This window comes from Tetrao urogallus (genome assembly GCF_951394365.1).
Source record: "Tetrao urogallus genome assembly, chromosome: 10".
NCBI classification, from domain to species: domain Eukaryota; kingdom Metazoa; phylum Chordata; class Aves; order Galliformes; family Phasianidae; genus Tetrao; species Tetrao urogallus.
Genome location: NC_136823.1, coordinates 8,619,108 through 8,639,394, shown reverse-complemented (window position 1 = coordinate 8,639,394; position 20,287 = coordinate 8,619,108). Strand labels below are relative to the sequence as shown.

Here is a 20,287-nt window from a genome sequence, read left to right as displayed (position 1 = left end):
AGACAGCATATCTGCGGTGGTAAATAATGAATATAATGATAATATAATGGATAATAAAGTACAATCTGTTTCCTATATTTAAAAATATCCCCTCTCTTAAAGCCGTTCACAATGAATCGTGAATCTTATTTATTAAAAAAAAATGCACAGTACCACAACAATCCAGGTAGCAACTTTTCACAGTCTTTTGGTGTCTATACAAAAGGGACGTGTCTTCAGGCAGCACAAGGACCATTCTGAAAATGTAGTTAAATTTATTTTTGTGTTGAAAAGTAATAGTAAAAGTAAAGTGACCCTGTAATCCTATCAAAAATTGCAGCATAATTTATTTAGTAAAAATAATATAGATAGTTCACAATTACAGTAGCAAAATGCTGTGCTTCTACATTCAAATAATTCAGTACAGTCTTAAGTACCTTTCAAAATGGTGAAATAAAGTTCTCTTCTTGAGCTTTAACAGGAATTAGACCTGACTCCAACTCCCTTTGCTTCTGCAGGAGGCCCTGAAATGAACGGAATAGGAATGTGAATGCTCTCCCTCCTTCAAGCAGTCTGAACTAATAACATGCCACTGCTTTTTACTTTAAAACAGTTTGTTAAGATGCATTGCTTTTTAAGTGCACAGCTTCCAGCAGGACAACACAGCACACTTAGAAGGGAAGGAATTTGGGTTGACAGGTACTGGCTTACAGTGCTAACATTACATACGTTCTAAGGCAGCATTACTGTTTGACCTAGAACAGTGTCACAAGTATTAGGATGTGCTGCTGCATGTTCACACACAAAAGCTAAAAGGTTCCCACTTTGTTAATGGCTTTCACAGCTACTAGAAAATGAAGAAACCCTGAAGTAAAAACAGCTGCAACTGCATGATACATGCATGTAACACATAACAGCTATGTATGAGCAAGCCTCCAGGTATTCAGTTAGGCTAACAAAGCCATTCCCCTGGTTTCAAGTTTTCTAAAATTCTCCACCGTTTCATAGTTAATCTGATGACCAAAGACTCCTTAAAGAGAGACTACGGAGAGTCCAAAGGTGGAAGCAATGCATTTACTAAAGCAAAATTAATACAGAGAAATAAAGGTAGAGGTCAGGGTCCAATCATACATGATAGAAAAAAATGGCTTAAAGACTAACGTTTGTGACTATGTACTAGTTTGCAATATTCATTTTGACCTTAGTATGTATGCACACGTGCTTGTACAATGACTTTTCACTTACCTGCCGTAGTTCTGACAGTCCTTTTAGAATCGCTTGTTGTCTCTCTCTTATTTTAACTACATCAGGATTTAGAAGAGGATCTCTAGTGTGATCAGAGCTAAAAATCTGTCGTGGCACTTGGTAAGAATCTAAAAATAAATACATATATGAAATTAGTAAACAACACACTTATAAATTTGTTCAAATTCTGAAGAAGTAGTAGACTTTCACAACTTGTAGAAATCAAGTTTGGGTTGCTATTTTATTATGATCACTAAGTCAAATACCACTTAGATTCCTAAAACCAAAAGCCGTATGTACTAATACCAGAGAAGTGCAATGAGAAGTGCAATTAGATTTCACTACACAAAAAACCCAGATAAAAGAATTACAAATGTTGGTTTTTTTCTTTTGTGGATTTGTGTTTTGTGTTTTGGTTGCACAGGCTTTCTGTACAGCGCTCTGACAAAAACGGGTTATGGCAAAATTCAGTAAAAGCAAATAACAAATGGAACAAAGCGCAGAACTTCGAACCGAGGTGCTGCACCATCTCTTCTACACGAATCAGATCACAGTACACTGCAGTACCATTACACTGTCGATACTGTGGGTTGTGTGTTGAAGGTCTGGTCACTGGTGCATCTGGATCGAGATAATACACTTCGTTTGTTCGAACGTATGGAATGAACTGTGAAGAAGGAGGCCGTCCAGCTTCTGGAAGCGCAGGAGGGAAGCTCTTCTGCTGCACATCTGCCTTGGTATTTTTCTCTCTTCTACTGTTGTTATATACTTCCAATTTCCTGGTGCATATCTGTTTTTGTTGTACTTGTAATCTATTCTTAACCGCTGGAACAGGTGGTGAGTCAGATCTGTATGAAACAATTCCAGTTAATATAAAAGCACCCACAAAAGTTTGATAAACAGTGGAGAGAAAACATTCTGCACTACAGTGGCCAACTGGATGAATCTAAGTTCATAAAAAAAGATTAAAAATCAGGAAAGAAAAATGTACATATTTCACTATAAATTCATTAATGCAGAATATTGACATACCTTTCTTCATTCAAATGATTCTTACGGAGTTGTTCTTCCTGGGGAAAAAAAAAGTCAAAACCATGAGTACAAAACTTGATGTTTAATATATTAAACGCTCACATTACAAAAGTTTGTTCTGAAATTCTGAGAGGACTGTATGATCTGAGCTCTCACAGGAGACAGATATTATCGAAGACATGCATTAAAGAGACTTGTAGCATCTACAAACTCAGTTAAACTAATAATAAGTTCTTCTGTCTATTTGTTCTGTCTGCTTCTCTACGTCTATGGAGCTCAAGGCACAAGCAGAAGTTGTACACACTTCTTAATAAGTCTATAACGATTATCAATAAAGCGAATATACACTTTGGAAGATTGAACTAATACTGAAAGCTAAGCCACAAAAATTTAATGTTCTTCCAACCACGCTGAACAAAACTGCTGTAATACTGGTCTTCACACAAAGGAGAGGTGGTAGGAAAACTCTCAGAGATTGAATTATATCCAACCAGAGCCGAGTGAAATAAGCCTTAAAAAAAGTATTAATCACTGTTCTTAGAGAAAAAATAGTTACCTTTCTGATTCTATGTCCCTTATTCTTCAGTTCTTCATGAGGTGAAGGAGACCCATCTGAGCAACAACCCTTTTTTTGGTAGAGATTCCCAGGCGTATTTCTTTCTACCAACTGAAGCAGCTCCATTTGTCGTCTTACTTTATTTTCTTCCCTTTGTTTTTGCAGTGGTTTGGGGTATCTTTCTGATGCTGGAATGTATCTTTTCTCAGGCTTGTTTATGTTCCAGTCAGGTCTTTTGCCAGGTTTTTCTGAAGGTTTAACTTGTCTTTCTTTTCTTGCATATTGTTCATACAGCTCACTGTGGATGTCACCATTCTCTTGTCCTGAAATTCTGTTTTTATCTGTATACTGCATTTCTTTCTGATATTTTTTGCTATTAGAGGTTTCTTTATATTCTATGGAAATATCCGGTGACCCACAACATGAAGTTCTTTCCTCAGCTGCATCAATGTATGCTGAAGTAGTACAGTCATCTAAAAAAAGTATATTAGATCTAAGAGTAAACTATTCAAACATTTTGCCTAAACAAATAGAAATAAAAAAGCTTTCACTTTTCAAGTGGGAAGAAGATTCTGTTTGGGTAAGTAGCAACAACTGTAAAAAGCTTTTCTAAATATCTGAATATAAGCTTTCATTTTCTAACGGGTCTAGTATTCCTACTCCAGGATTACTGACAATGTTTCTTGTCCTTAATAAAGGATTCATTAAGAACCCATTCCAGCTCAATACCAGTGCATGTGATACAAGCCTGAAGACTACAACTATATATGCTGCAATTCCTTAATAAATTTAGTCCTGCATGACTTATGACCATGACTGTAAGCCAACACTGTACTTCAGAGTGGCTGATCTGAATCTGTAATGGGCAGGTACCAATAAAGACATACAATTGATTTAGAAGAGCACAGTGATATATTATTATATTTCCAGGAGCCTGAGTCTGTCCAAGCATGTATTTTCAATTTTATTCCATTCTGAATGACAACGATTTGGCCCCGTTGCAGTTACACAAATTAGCTGTCCTGCTGCCTGTCTGTAAGGTACATCAGGTGACCAAACTGAAGGACTTCTTACCTGTCTGTACAGCAGTGTCTTTCCGAGATGTCTGCTGATCAGTGTTAATGTCAGCAGAGAAATTAGGACTTCGATGTGAAGCATCAGTATTACAGTTTTCAAATTCACTGCCACCTGAAAACAATCAAATTTTTTTCATGTAGCAGCATATATTCTATTTAAGTTTTGCTATCGTGTTATCAAACTATTCTAGCTTAGAGCTCAAAGCAAAGATTGAGAATTGTGATTCAGATCCTAAAATACTGCCTGTTTCACTGAAAATCAGGCCAATCCTTTGTAGGTCTGAATATTCCACATGCATTCCTGATAACAGCCTTGTATTTCTTCCTTTATGTAACGTAGCATTTGAAGATTACTAAGATATGGCATTCACTGCATTAGAACATTGATATTATTGGAAAGATTCTTTAAATAAGCTAAAATTAAATTTGGTTTCTGAAGCAAAGGAGCAATTTCAGGCCTATTACAAAAACAGGAAAAAAAACCCACTCACAGTTTGCACACCCACACCAAAGGAAGAGGCAAACTGACCAGCAGAATGGCAGAACTCACCCCCACCAAGATTCTTCTGAAGTTTTGAAATGTCATGTCCCTTCTGAGCCAAATCCTGGATGCGCTGTTCCTGTTTTAATCTCTGGGCTAATTCTTGAGCTTTCTGCATTGTCTGATAGAGCTCATTTGTTTTCAGAACCACAAGTTCCTTAAAAAAAAAAAAAAAAAAAAAGTAAATGTGGGAATTTATTTTGAGAATATGATCATGTCATCTCCGTATCATCCCAAATGTTTACATAAATAACGTCAAAATATTTTCTTGCTTTGAGTGAAGCATCTTAAACAACAAGAAACAAACCAAAAACTAGCTGGGTTGGATGCAATACCTTACACGTAACTTTTAAATGGTAAAGTCAGAAGCTCTGCCGTACTAACGAAGCTGTTCAATCCTAGCCTGAAAGAGTTACGCATGTATTTTTTGTATTTAAAATCTGCATTTAAAATGCGTATTTCTGCTTTAATTGAAATTACACCTGCATTTTTTACCTCACAGGTCTTCCCACTACCTGCAATATTTAATTTCACTGCATTCAGACAAGTCAGTAAAAGATTTCCATCCCTCTGCACTGAGCAAAACACAAAAGCCCACCTCCTTCTGTTTTTGTTTAAGCAGATCTTCTTCGAACTGTTTCTGCATCAGTTCTTTTTCTCGTGCTAGGCGCTGTTCTTCCTCTTGTTCCTCCAATTTTCTCTTCTCTTCTTCCAGTTGTTTCTTCTTCCGCTTTTCTTCTACCTGAGCCATTATTGCTTTCTAGTGGTATCATAAGAAAATAAAATGAAAATAAAGGCATTAGAAGCAGGTTACTTGTATTCTTCTGTGTACAGCGATGATACTTGAATTTGGAAAGATAAAAAAATGAAGACAATTTATTAATATATGTGACAGTAGTAGGGAAAATAGCAGTCTAACAGATCATGCTATTAACTAGAAAGTACTTCAAATGCTTTTTTTCTTACAATTTCTCAAAATATGGCTAGTTGCCTTCCCACTGTTTTTTAGAACCATCAGCCCAGCAAAGCAGTCTGAAGACAAAATACTCAGAGATAAACAAAAGTCTCTTTTTATGTTTTCATTGTAAAGTTCACAGAACAGGTGTATGTAATATCAGTCCTCTTGATGGTAGCAGAGACTGAAAAAAACCACACACAAACCTTACTGGAGTTCTAAAGGCTACACTGCATCATTCTGAGCCAAGAATTCAGTAACAGAAATACAATCAACGAATATAAATATTAGAAAAACATAGAGGCTGAGTGGAACGCTATTAATCATGTGTAGACGTAATATGAAGTCTATTTCTATATCTGAAGTCTGTTATTAAATTATCATGCTTTATTCACTTTTTTTTCCATTTTCTCACTAAAATAGCTCTAGACCTTAAAACAGAAACCCACCTGATGTTCTAACTGCTTCTGCCGCCGTCTGTCTCTCTCTTCAATCTGTGCAGGATCCAGGAGAGCTGTCATTGAACGAAGGAAACTACAAAGAAAGAAACACGTATGTGGCTTTCTTATCATAAAGAGTAAATCCAAATGCCTTCTTTAATTAGAATTCCTAGATTACAAGTAATTTTTTCATATTGATGAAACTGCATTCTATTAATTATTAAATTTATTAAGGGAAATAAATAAGGTTACTCGCAGTAAATTTTATTAATGAACAGTGGAAGCATATGCATATTTCAAAAGTGAATCCATGTGCAATTCTGAAAAAAGCAGAAGCCAAATGAATAAGATCCAAAGATCAGATTTAAGGCATCTTATTCAAATATTTATTTCGTTTCTAAGGGGTACCAGAAGTGAACAGGATGGGAAGATGATTGTCCTTACAAAGTTCACTCACCTGGTTTTCTGACTGTGATCCAAAGCACTATTTTTAGCACCTCTTTCTGCATTTTCCACTTTTGAGGGCATGAAGTTGCCTAAAGCTGCAGGTGAGAAAGGGTGAACAAAAGCAGTCAGCTCCTTAGGGTCAGGTGACAGGCAAAGACTTTCAGGCTGCTTTTTGTACATTCCATTTAAGGGGTGTTGTGCGTTAGTATTAAGGTGGTTCTTTAAAGAATCAAAATGCATTGCCCATCTGTCATGCTCTTCAGCCTAAATAAATATGAAGCAACAAAAAACGGAAATGTGCTCAATTACATTTTCTACAAAGCACGGTTAACAAAAGAGACAACACATTTTGTACAGCACCAACAGTTGAAAATCTTTGTTACGGAGTTACAACACACAGAACAATTCATTCCTTAGATGGAAAACCAAAATGTTTCTGTTGCTTAAAATGCAAATCGGAGCAGAAATTACGCTGTGGATCAATACACCTGGTCAGCAGTAAAGTGCTTCTAATATATTTTCAGTAAATACAAACAAACCAGAAAGTAGAAAGTGAAGAAAAAAAAAAAAGTAAAAAAAAAAAAGTCAAAGAATAAGTAAATAACATGAACGGTTTTACACTCACTCACATTTACCCACACCACTTCAAACATGGACAGCAGCAGAATTACTGTGCTTTGCTTAGAGATACTACTTGTTTTCCTGTCAGACAGGCCTTCTTGTTTTCCTGTCAGATAGGCCTATTATAAAAAAAACACTCTCCCAGAATCTCTTTCATTCTTTTAAGAATCCAATCCTAACAAAGCACCCGAGACTTCTGTAGAGGTGACTTTTTAAGACTCCCTTCCATATCACAGGGCCTTGTCTTTACAGCTCCATTTTTGCAGCTGGACATTTTTTACATAAAGCACCTTTATTTTTGCTATAAGTACTGAGAACATTTTTTCTTCTGAGCAATATAATTGTTTGTCTGAGAAGACTGTAAGATGACTACTTCTACATTTCTTTTTGGCAAAATGCACTTAACGTACTCTATTTAAAGCTTTCCAGGACTACATTCTTTAAACCAGAAAGAATCCCTTCTTGAAGAGAAGTTTTATGCCTATTTTAAAAGAAGTAATAACATAATCTTAATAAGCATCCAAATGAATCTTTCTCCCATTCCAAAGTAAATTTTGCCTCCCCTTTAAACACGTTGATGTGCAAACGTATCAGAGAAGTTAAATATCTGTGTTATGTAAGTCTGCGGTACAGAAAGGTTCAGATTGTAACATGAGATGCAAACAGGAAGATGAAGAAAAAAAAGATTAAATATGTGCAGTTTTCTTTCAAGAGGCTGGAAGTAGCTTACTGTCAAGTTGGTAACTGCAGCCATCTCCTTGTGCCACACCCAGCAAATTAAAAAACATGGCAGCCAAGGCAAGAATCTTTTACAGCTGCGTTATCTTCAGAGCTACAAAATGTCCCATTTGCAAAGGAAATTCAGTTCCCTCAGCGGCCCAGGAAAAGAGAAGATTTATGCTGTAAGTATGTAACTGACCTTAGCAACAAGGTGGGGTTGGTTTGTTTTGCTGGTTTGGTTTTTGGGGTTTGTGTTGTTGGTGTTTCTTTTTTTAATTATTTTTTGTTTTATTTTAGAGGATGGGTAGAAAGTTTCTATTATTGTGAGCCATAGAATTGAGATAATGCTTTTCTGTATAGGAATTGTGTGACTGCTGCAATAAATACTTCAGCTCAGAGTAAAAACTATCGCGTACTGATGAAGGCCACAGATTACAAACACTTCCTATGAGGCGAGTTGTGGTAACGGAGGTTCTTGTTAGCTACCAACATGGAGCGTGGTGAACATTTATCATACATGGTAACAGATACGACCCAGCTTAAACCTTCATACAGTAATTTGGAAATCAGGGTTCTAGCAACACTACAGTCTTGCTGTGTGTTTCTTCATTTCAAGAGATAGATGAAGAGACTTTGGAAGAGTATGTTGGTCTGTATAAGAATGTAGAATACTTCACTAACCTTAAAATCAGAAATAAGGTAGAAATAGTAACAAAGGAAGTATCTCACTTTTCCATAATAAGAACCTGAAGGGGTATGAGATACGTTGCCCAGATCAGCCAACAGTGACAGTAAAGAAGTCTCTTCACTTAACTGAACTTCAAACAAATTATATGGGCAAGTTTCCTTTGAGATCCAGTGTAAAAGATCTACATTCAAGAGCCTGGAAAAACTGAAGGTTACAAAAGGTAGGGCTGTTTTCTTTAATCCTTCTGGGTGAATAATTGTTTAAAAAGCTTCAGAAGCATGTATCAAAATAGTATTTCCAGAAACAGGATCTGAATACCTCTGTGATGCACAGTGGGTGTCTCTTAACAATTTCTTCTCATCTCCTTCAGTAACTTACAGGAAGTTTGTTTTTTACAAGGTGTCTCACTAGTGTCTCTGCAAGACCTTACATCCCCTATTCCTTTCAAACCATGGGGGTTATAATAATACCACTATTTTCATCTTCACAGCCAGTACTTTAACACGCCAAACTAGGCATGTTGTCCTCTGCCAGGCAAATGCTTCAACACCTACTGCCTGAGCGTTCAGTGACTGTCCTGTGATCTTATGATGAAAAACTGGACATAGAACATTTCATTATATCTTTGCAACTAGTTCTTAAGTCTAAGACTTCAATTTTTATTTCTTAGAAGAACAAAAATTGAAACAGCAAGTTCTTCTTATTCCAAGCCACAGTTCTAAGTCTCTCTAAGCCACCTACCTTTGATAAATTCATTTTTTCTTCTATTTTTCGTAGCTTAGCTTCTTCCTTCTGTTTGTCCAGCTCTTCAAGCCACTTTTTCTGTTGCTCATACTTCAAAGCACTCAAAGGTTGCTCCTGTAGCACAACTTCCTGTAATAAGATATATGCTTGTCTATTACTTGTAGCCAAAATTCACTACATTGTCCAGCCACATAACAAAGACGTGTCAGGAAACTGTGCCTTCAGTTGCTTCAGGCAGAATTAGGCTGTTCTCTTGCACAAACAATGAATGTAAGCTTGTAACTTTACTAAGTGCTTGCCTGTTCCATAAAAACGCTTCAATTGTTACAAAGATGCTAAGTAAGCCAGTCATTGAACCTTATTCTAACTTGAACCATCAGCCTCTTGCTCCAGACAACTTGACAATCGTGAACAAAAATCCTTCTTCCTTATTGCTGTAGACCACTGCTCAGCCTGTGTTTCAGGTAGATTCACCCCATGATCATTACATCATTAGCTCATTCAAGTAAATTCTACATAGCACCTTCTGTCTTCTCAATTATTAATGGATATCCATATAATATCAGAGACTCCAGTGACACTGGGAATTTTCAATGCTATCTGACAAAAAACATTCTGTTACTGTCTTTTCAAACCCAATTTCTTAAGCTTTTTTTCACCAAAACTTTTTTTTTTCTTGTGGTTCTGTTTTTGATATGTTCCCACTTAATCTATTTCTTTAACATATGCCTAAAAGCTAAATAAAAATTCAGTTAACACCAAGTAGTGTTCTGCATGTCAGCCTTTAATTATACTCAAGCCTTTGAACTACCCATATTTTGATAGGCATTCATTCAGACACAATGCTCTAGCTAGAGCACAATGATCTACTGAATTATTTTGGTCTAAAAGAACTACAGCAGTTATACATCTGTCATCAATAAATAAGGAAAAAAACAACAACCCGTAACTGCATGCAAGTTAAAATCTTACCCCTAAAACAAATGCTACGCAACTGACAACTGGTGAGCTGAGAACAATGTCCGCAAACAAAGTGGCCACTTATTTAATCTTGATTTATTTAGTTTTTTGTTGCTTTTCTTTTTGTTTTGAATTAAACAGCCTTTAATGTATACAAAACAAATAAACCAATTTTCTACAAGCTGCTACCCATTAGAACCTCAGTCAACACCTGTAATTAAGCATGTCATATGCAGTAGTTTTTACTTATGTGCAAAACGAAACAAACTCTTATGGGGGCAGGGTGATAATTTTTTTTTCTAGGAATACTGAATTATGCCAAAAGATGCCATTTATTTTTACAACTGACAGTGGATAAAAACCACCTGTTTGACAGCAGCCTCCTCAAAGTCATGTTTTATCTGACATGCCATTTTCACAGTTACACCTGACTACGTGAAAGGCAAGTTAAAATCAAAATGCTATGCTTAATATTATGTAAGCCATTAGGTATACTAGGGAGCTAATGAACAATGTAAATAATTATATATTTATTATTATATAACCACTTCATTATGCTTCAAATCATAACTGAAATAGATTCATACCTCATAATAATCAACATGCAAGGAAAGGAAGAGGTTGGTAGTGATACTTCATATAACTGATAAAACTAAAATTGGAGCAAAAGCTAAGTTTGATATAGGGAGCTGCATCACATCATGCCATCAAAGAGCTTAAACTAACCACTGAAATCTGATTCTGCTTCCTGTTAACATTGGATCTGTACAGAAAAGAAAATCTTGTATGAATTAAGAGCTCAAGAGTTCTGTGACGGTGCTGTCAAAACTCTGTTTTTCAGTGTTTATAGATAGCCTTACCTTATCTGGGTCAGCTGTTTCCATTTTTTCTGTATGGTTTTTATCATTGCCAGATTTTGCCCCTAAATAAATCACATCTCCTTCCAAGGTTTCTTTCAGTTTCTTCTTCAGTGCTACCTGTTCATCTTCAGGAAAGGAAGTGTGGGAAAATGCACAAAACTTTACTACATTCCTAATACAGACGTGTAGATGCATTTATTAAAATAAGTAAGATAGGCATGTCACCCCTACAATTGTGATTGTAAAATGGACTACACGATAGTCACCGCTGTGTGACCTACCAGTTCAAACGTGACTTTGCTCTTAAGATGATGGCCACTGAGCCTCTGTCCAGAGCTGTAGGGGTAACAGGGTAATCTGTCTGAGAAGACTACAAAACCCTGAAGGCTTAACAACTACCAATGAGAAACACAGCATATCAATTATCTCCACTTTGTTAAGACTGATGAGATTAGAATATGCTAATGTTGCCAAACCAATGGACACTGCAAACATCAAACCCTGTAATCAGATCATCTACATACAAGTTGTAGAAACAACACTCCCGTATATCAATCATAAATAGCTTCATTTGTCATGGAGTCTTTAGCACTGTCTTAAACAGTTTTAACTTTCTACAGTGATTCCCTGTGGCTGGTGATGGGACAGGGCTGCAAACTGTTCCAAAGTCAAACTGCAATTTGTACTCAGTCATACCTGTAGACCAGGTGACACTTTTCCCTCAGAAGAAACAAAGTGATTTGTTAAGGACAATGGCCATCAAGGAGCGAAGGGGTGACCAAACCGACAGGAGCCAACAACTCCTACAATATGAAGCATTAAAAAAAAAAAAAAGCCCAAACAAAACAAAAACCCCACAGCCTTATTTGGGAAAATATTTCTTTTGTTTAGCAGTATTTTTTCAAGAAGTTATAGATTTTCTTTATATAGGTTTTTTTTTTTTTTTTTTTTTTTTTTTGAGGTCTAGGAATTGATCTGTTCTAGAGATTTACAGCAGATAACTTCCAAATCTGTAGCAATTGCACTGATATAAGTGAACTTACAGAAGCATAAGTAATGCAAAGTTTGTTGTCATCTTTAGTGTCATAAACTCATAAAAATATAAATGGTGTGTATGGTAAGTACCTAATTCCTTCTTCCACTGGCTCTTTCTTGATTCTAATAAGGCTTTCCCTCCTTCTCTTTCACCCAAGGTACTAAACATGTCAGCGGGTTTCCAGGACTCCTTTCTATAGGTGAGGGAGAGAAAAAAATTACTTGAAAATCTGTTGATTTTAAACATAACTTTTTGATTAGTATTTATATCAATTCTTACTGTGATTAAGAACTGCAATTCATTATTAGAGAAAATTTTCATGGACAGTAACACAGATTTACGTACATAACTTTCTCTCTTGGTTGTGGATATGACTCTTCTTTCCTGCTTGAATTAGAGTTAGGCTCATCTGGAACAGATGGAATTTCACAAGTGTTTTGGAGCAATGCTACAATGGTTTCCTCTGATGCCTCACTAGTGCCTGTAGTAGAATAAATGTACATGCCTAAATGTATACATATTTGTACATTTATACATATATGCATATACACACACAAAAAGCAAATAAAACATCAGTGCCCACTAAACATTTTTCAATCCTTACTACTTAAGGAACAGAGGAGACTTGCAAACTCACAACTGTTTAACAAACCTGTTTTCTGCCCTGCTTGTACAGCTGAGACATGCAAGTTACAACTTCAAAGATATTCTTAGAATGCTAGACTAACAGTAAACACGCTTGCCAGGGAGCTCAGACATTTGTACCCTACTTACTTTCAATGTGCCATGTTTGCGGTGACAGAGTCGACCTCTTCCATGGGTCCGAAAATAAGAGTAATGATACAGGAAGATACATAATAGTTGTCATATTTGTCAGCATAAAAACTGCAGAATGAACCCTACTCAGTAGTAGTATTACAGTTAAGCAGAAAGATGCATGAACTTCTTGAGGTCAGAAGGAAATCTAAAGAGTGCTCTTGAGATACACAGCAATATCTGAACTCTTTGATCAACCAGAAAAGCCTGCATTTCTGAGGCTTTTTGAGTGTGCTGATGACAGTTATTTACAGAATCATGGAATCATTTGATTTGGACAGGCCTTTTAAAGGTCATCTAGTCCAACTCCCCTGCAATGAATAGGGACATCTACAGCTTAAGCAGGTTGCTCAGATTCTGGTTTTGTTCTCAAAATTCTGATGTTGATGGTTCAGTGCCCTTCCACTATTTTTTTTTTTCCCCCAGTTTTAGTATGAAACGTTGACAAGAGTTGTTTGCTTTTTTACTCTGCAAAGTACTAGAATATTATCAAACCATTTCTAGTTCTTATTGTTAACAGCTGCTTGGTTCCTAACACAGGCAATTTCACATCTGTAATAGCAAGCAGTGGTGTTGAGACCATTAGAGAGTAGTATCTCTGTCTGCAAATAAACATAAATTATGAATTCAACTCAAAATTAAGCCTCATGTTTTGCTTTGTTTCCATGAAACTAACATCAGTTAACTGTATGAAAACTTCACTGCACTGTATCTTACCTATTTCCTCTTGCTTTTCACTGGGAGTCTCAGAGATGTGCCTAGTTTCTCCTTTCACAATCATCAAAATCTGCTGAAGCTGTTCTTGTGTTAAACACACCAAACTTCTTAGGTCTTCAGCTGATATATGTGCATTTTGAGCTTCGTGTTTACTTTCTCGAACATTAAGATTCTCAGAATCAGGTTTCCTATTTGTGGTGTCTCTTTGGAAAATCAAAGAGTTATCTTTAGTTGTAGCTTCACGTGAGGAAGGTTTAGTTACTTGCACTCTTTCACCTTTTGACACTGATAAGCTCGATCCACTCCTTGATTTTGCTAAGTTTTCCTGATTGATGCAAGCATTTCGTGTTGACCTCAGCATATGCTCAGTATGCCTTATTCTCAAAGTCTGTTTAGACCCTTTGGCTTTATTTCCCATCTGTTAAAAAAAAAAAAAAAAAGAAAAAGAGAAAATTCAGTACATATTACATTAAGGAGAGAAATTCTCGTAAGTAACAAACAAAAACAGGACTATGAGCAGCAGGTAACAGTGTTTCTTTTCTTCTTCCTTCCATCAATACAATCTAACTCCATAAGAAAACAGTAAAGTATCTTCACCAGCACTAGATATCACAGAATGACCCTGGTTGAATCATGAATCTCCAACCCCCCTGCCACATACAGGGCCACCAACCTCCACATTTAGTACTAGACCAGGGTGCCCAGGGCTCCATCCAATCTGGCTTTGAACTCCTCCAGGGACAGGGCAACCACAACCTCTCTGGGCAGCCTGTTCCAGCACCTCACCACTCTCACAGTAAAGAACTTCCCCTTGACATCCAACCTATATCTTCCCTCCTTCTTCCTTCCCTCCCTCCAACTTAAAATCATTTTCCCTTGTCCTGAAATACCTTAAGGGAAAACACAACACCTAAATCTGAATATTTAGAAGACACAAAAATAATTTTATATAGCATAACATTTAAAAGAAGTCATAAACATTCTTATTTTCTTTGGCATTTCTGAAGTATGGCTTCAAGTGTGGTTCATCATACAGTCACTAATATTTCAGTCTAGATTTTTTCCATTCTGTAACAGTTACTCTTTCCAGGGTCTTTGTTGTACATTTGTCACTATCTCACAGATACTGAAACCTTCATCTACTTTGTCCCTCCAGCTCACTGCATTCCAGTTTACTCAGACAGGCACAGCCCATGTGACTATATGGACAGTAAAACACATTTCAGACAAATTTTACCAGCATCCCTTTAAGATCTCTGAAAGTTCCAACTGAGATGATTTCCTACACTGTTGTAACTTTTTGGGGAACTAAACAAAACCACTTTGTGATGGCAGAAGTTGTCACCGAACTTTTAATTCAAATTTGTTGAATATTTTACTGAATTTTTTGAAGTTCAGATTGGATATTAGGAGCAGGTTGTTCACCAGGGAGTGGCCAGGCACTGGAAGCTTCTCAGGGCAGTGGTCACAGCCCCAAGTCTACAGACATCCAAGAAACATTTGGACAATGCTCTTAGATACTGACCTTGGTTTTTAGGTAGTCCTGTATGGAGCTAGGAGTTGGACTCAATGATCCTTATGGGTCCCTATCAACAGAGGATACTCTGTGATTCTTTTTTATAGCTATAATGAACCTGAGAAATACCCTTTTTTTTTTTTCATAATCGTGACTGATTACAAATATTGAGACATTTCAAATGTGTTCTCAAAATTATCTGCCAACAAACTGAATGGTATATTGTGTGCTCTAAATAAAATGTAGTTCTTTTCACTTACCTTCATTGCAGGCTTTGCTTTATCTTTTGGGAAGCAAACACAAACATATGAGAACAGTATTTAATAGCAACTTCTTCCTGAAAAATAAATCTTAAGAAACTCATGAGCTATTACAGTCATCAGACGTCTTGTAAGGAAGGGGGAAGTACCTTCCTGTAAATCTACCCAGTATATGTGTATGTTTTTTTTTTGGTATAAAAAATTCAAATATATGTTGGAAAACAAATAAAAAGCTACCTAGCTATATTTGAGACATCTATTCCCAGTTGTACAGAAAAGTACCATGCCTTCTTTGCACTACCTATTAGACACCAGAAATGCTAACAGTTCTGACTGTCTGCAAAACACCTTATGAATAATATTTTACAATTCAGATGAAAGTATTAAAATTTGAGAGTATGCTAAGTTGTCACTCTTAACAGCAGGCGTTAAATCCTGGCTCAGAGTGAGTGGCAATGATATGTGCTATGAATAGGGCCAGTGAACATTCCAACAAATGATGCCAGCTACATCTGAACTAAGTGAAAGCACTTTCAGAGCACTGCCATTCCAGAGGTGTTGTGAGGCTTTGTCTCCAGTGGTCTGCCATTTCTTCTTGACTCAAAGCATTCCGTAATATCTCACTGGTCAGCCCTCTGTTAAATGCAAAAAGTGCAGCCTCACCACGGCTGACAAAGGGGACAATGAGTTCTCTGCCCTGCTGGCTGCACCACAGCTGATGCAAGCCAGGGTGCCATAGGCCTCTGTAGGACAATTAGGGAAAGTGGTTCTGTGCTTGTACATAAACACGCCTCATAAATAAAAAACTAGAGTTCAGACAGGCTCATCATTAAGCTTTAATGAGATGGTCTTTTCTAGTGTGGCAGCACTGAGATCTGGTCTAAATAAACTGCTTAGTGAAAGTGATAAACCTCGGCCACCAGCTACTGAAGTATTGTAAATATCTAAGTGTGAAATAATACAGTTCTGTGTAAATCAAGCACGGAGCTACTGGGCTTCTTTTTCCCTGGCAATAAGATGTACTAAATTGCAGAAATTCTCGTATTACATCAGTCGGAGCTTGAAAGGTTACTTCAGGTAAATAATCAAAAAATACCAGAAGCGGCTAAAATCAGCCTCGGCTTCCCGTCCAGCACTTCAGTTTCAAGCTTCAGCCCATCTCTGCAAAATGGGAGAAAGAAAGAGACTGGAACCGTGCAGAGAAGAGGCAGCGGTGCGATCCGTGCACTTCAACAACCCGCACTTCATGCTAACGCCGCACGCGCTCCCCCGACGCCGCCCGCAGCGCTGCGGTCACCTCACGCGCCTCCGGCCCCTTCCCGCCCCCACTCCAGACGGGCTCCACGCCCCCCCGGCACCAGCGGGCCTCGAGGCGCCGAGCTAAGGCGGGGGGGGGCTGGGTCCCGCCCCGCACAGAGCGGCGTTCCCGGCCGCCGGGTCCCTCCCTCCTTACCCCAGGTTCATGGCCCGACCGAGCCGCCGACGGAGCCCGAGGGGCCGCCGGGCTCGCGCTGTGTGTACAGCGGTTGCCGGCCCCGCACAAGGAGTCGGGAGGCGATAGGCTTCCGCCGGGCCCCGCTTCGCCAACGGGCTGCCAGCACACTGCGGGGCCGGGCCGAGCGGCGCCTTGTGGGGGATGGAGTCTGCGGCGGGGAGCGGCTGGGGAGGGAGAGCGGGAGAGAGAGGCAGAGCCTGCTGTCTGCTTGTGTACTGCTGTAGCGTAGCAATTTCTGAAGCGTTCCACATTGCAACGTACTATTTAATTTTATTACTAGCCCTCTTTTTCTTTCTTTCTTCCGGACAATAGAGTCAACATTCATATTCCTAACCCTCCAGTGAAAATCTTTTAATCTTTTTTTTGGGGGGGGCAAAAGAATTGCCTCCTGATTTCAGCTCGAGACAGCAGGTGGCAATATAGTTTCAAACATATCTGCAGAAGTTTAACTGCCCTAAAGAAACCATCTTACCAAGGGTTCAAAACGGCTTTTATTTTTGCTCCTGAAACAATGAGTTTCGATCTGCTAAGATTTTTAACATATTTTATAAATTAAGTATTAGTGGTTTGCTAGACAAGCGTGAAAACAAATTCTTTCTGAAAGTATGCGGTTCACACCTCCGTACATAGTTATCAAATGCTGCCATTTGAAGCTGTAACTAAAACTAGTTCTTAAATGACGTAGCTACAAATCTACTCTAAACCCAGCTCTTCAGATCCCCTTAGTGGCAGTGTTATGGTGCAGGGAAATGCTTTGAAAGTAAAAAAACATCTCCTCTAAGTTCTGTATTTAATGCTGACTGTGAGAGAATGTACACAAACTGCTACGAAGAATTCATACAGTACGGTAGATGATCGTAACACAGCAGTGTGAATACTAACTACTGCATAGCTGCAGTTCTGGTAGCTGCAGAAGACAATAAATATGAGCAACTTTTGTTTAGGATATATCACTTTTACAGTAAATATACAAAGTCAAGAGTTAATAATATACTAAGCTTCAGCAAAAAGCTCATTTACTTATTTTTGTTGACATTACCAAAAAGTGAAACAGAGAAACAGAAGCTGGAACAAAGTCACTTTTGAACCCTGCCTGAGTTCATCCCACTTTCCCAATTACTCTGATGGCATGCTAAAATATTCCTGGTTTTCAGAACTCTTGCCTTCATACATGGGTTCATCTGCATTGCTTTTATTGATTGAGATTTTTATTTTTTCTGATACACATGGAGAAATCAAAACTCTTTGAAACCATTTTCTTGCCTGAATATATGTTTGTATGTATATTGCACTAAATATAATAAACCTTGGTTAGTCTAAATGAAGAAACTTATCATCCATTTACTAGCTTAAAAGGAAAAATACCATGGATATGGTTGTATTTTAGGGGAAATAAATTTACCCAATGGCCTCTTGAATCACCAAAACTATATCCCTGACATCCCTTGTATTTACATTTTGCCCTTGGATACACATTTCATTAACAAATGTGTCTATGTGCACCATGAGACAAAAACTGTGCTCTAATTTTTTTTCCTTATTTCATGGAACTTGAGCACATACACTGTTCTGTAATACTCAAATGGAAAAAAAAAAAAAAAAAAAAAAAAGTAAAACAGTATGATTTACTTCTGTATTTTTTTATTGATCCTTATCTGCAAAATTGCATGACTATTAGAATCAATCATACGGGGCATGATAGAAATTGACGTGAAATATTTGAAGAATAAATAATGTTTCCTATTACCACTTGTCCCAGAACATTATTTATAGTGCATATGTTTTTAGAAAGGAGAATATAGTTTGTATAATTCAAGGACTGTTGGGATGCTTGTGGGAAAAGAGTTACCAGCCTCTTTCGTATCTGATAAATTAATCACCAGCATTCCCAACTTCTTGACTCATTCAGGAGGTTTGAATAAAAATGTTCTTGGGCTAAATGTGTCTTTCTGAAGGACAAAACACTACACAAAGTACTTCAATCACATGTTGATTAAACTTTCTAATAGCCTGTATAAGCAAGGTAAGAGGATGAGGTTTCAGTGGGAGGTAGGTGTTGTGGAAATCCCATCAAGTGTCTGTCTTGATCCTTACACATAAATACCATTAATATCTGGTCTTAAGTGACCCAGAGGTTTTTCAGTCACTTACATACTCAGGAAAACCCCACTCTCATTTTCTAGGTGATAAATGAATTGGAACAATGATTAAATTCAGCATCATTAGTGCTAGGTTTTGGAAAATAGAAAAAGGAAGTGTTGGCCTTGGATTAGGATAGTAAATGCAGTCACAGTACAAATAAAGTTGAGATGGTGCTCCAAGAATTCATTTCATTAGAACTTGCATATAGAATGCTGCCATATTTGTATCTGGCATTGTTAGTGCATGGGAGAAGATTTTTTAAATGGTAAAATATACTACAATGTGGATTGAATCCACTAACCTGTGGGTTTTGTTTTTTTACTTCGGGGAGAAGGGAGTCTCAAAACTTCTCAGAATGTGAACTGTGACATTCATAGAGAGCATGTCCTTTTACTCTACAGTGACCAATAGAGATTGTAATCCTTTTTCTTAATACTTATATGTAGTTTCTCTGGGATAGTCAGCTGTTGCTGATTCAGGAAATTAGAAATGTTCTTAAGGCATTTTAAATATTCATCATTACATCTAGCAATTTGAATTCTATTCTGTGATTCTGTGAACTATATAAAAGCTGTGTGCACAAGCAAATCCCTGTCAAGTTCTTTACAGCCCAGCATTAAAACTAAGATCACTGCTGAAGAACAGCTTCCCTCAAGGCATAATGTCTTACTTGCTACTGGACAGGTCTGAGTTCATGATGAGTTTTCAGGTCATTAGAATTTAAGTGGAAAATACCAACAGTTTTGATTTCAATTCCAGTGAAGTTTAGGGAACACAAATGCTCATTTCTAGACTTCTTCTCTTAAATGATTCCTGCAAAGCCAAAAAAGATTAAGAGTAACTATCAACTTTCTGCAATCAAATGCCAGCAGGAGATGGTGTTAATCTTTAGCTAGCACACTTGACAATTAATGATGTGAATGTATGAACTGCATGCTGAATAAACTGGTTGCTGAAATCGAAGAAAATATTTCTTTCAAGAAAATCTGTTACTTTCTGGTACAGCAACTGATAGCAGGACTGCATGTTCTGATTGTAAAATAGTATCCTAACAGGAGTGTGCATCACATCCATAAATTAATTGTTGATACCTAATGTAAATGGCTTAGCATGTACAAAGAACTAACAAGTTTTACACTGGAATATTTCTAAAAATTGTTCCTATGTAGCAGAGGAATGCAATTCCCAAAACCTGCACCACACCTTTATTGTCATTCACACCATACTCCTTTATGTGGGGTGTTACACATCTTCTGTTCACATTTATGTATTTAAATGATAGTTACATTTTAAATTGTCTTTGTAGGCATTGCCTTTTTATAAGTTATCTTGGAATGAGTACGATCTTGAAGAAGTTTATACACACAGTGTAGGCCACCAGGAAGCATATTAAGAATGTAAGGAAACTATGTTTTTATTCGACATGTGTAACTAAAAAACA

General features: G+C 37.4%; 1 protein-coding gene across 1 annotated transcript; it reads right to left on the bottom strand.

Moving 5' to 3' along the window:
* Window positions 1-419: 419 nt before the first annotated feature.
* Window positions 420-16,673, bottom strand: CCDC66 (coiled-coil domain containing 66; the record flags this gene model as incomplete). The annotated part of the gene is made up of 18 exons (XM_079540387.1): window positions 420-503; window positions 1,225-1,352; window positions 1,792-2,072; window positions 2,257-2,294; window positions 2,813-3,285; window positions 3,887-4,000; window positions 4,439-4,586; window positions 5,028-5,189; window positions 5,834-5,918; window positions 6,282-6,535; window positions 9,042-9,173; window positions 10,865-10,989; window positions 11,990-12,093; window positions 12,246-12,381; window positions 13,434-13,851; window positions 15,210-15,232; window positions 16,306-16,370; window positions 16,663-16,673. The coding sequence occupies 18 exons, from the start codon at window positions 16,671-16,673 to the stop codon at window positions 420-422; spliced, it is 2,781 nt and encodes a 926-aa protein (XP_079396513.1).
* Window positions 16,674-20,287: the final 3,614 nt, after the last annotated feature.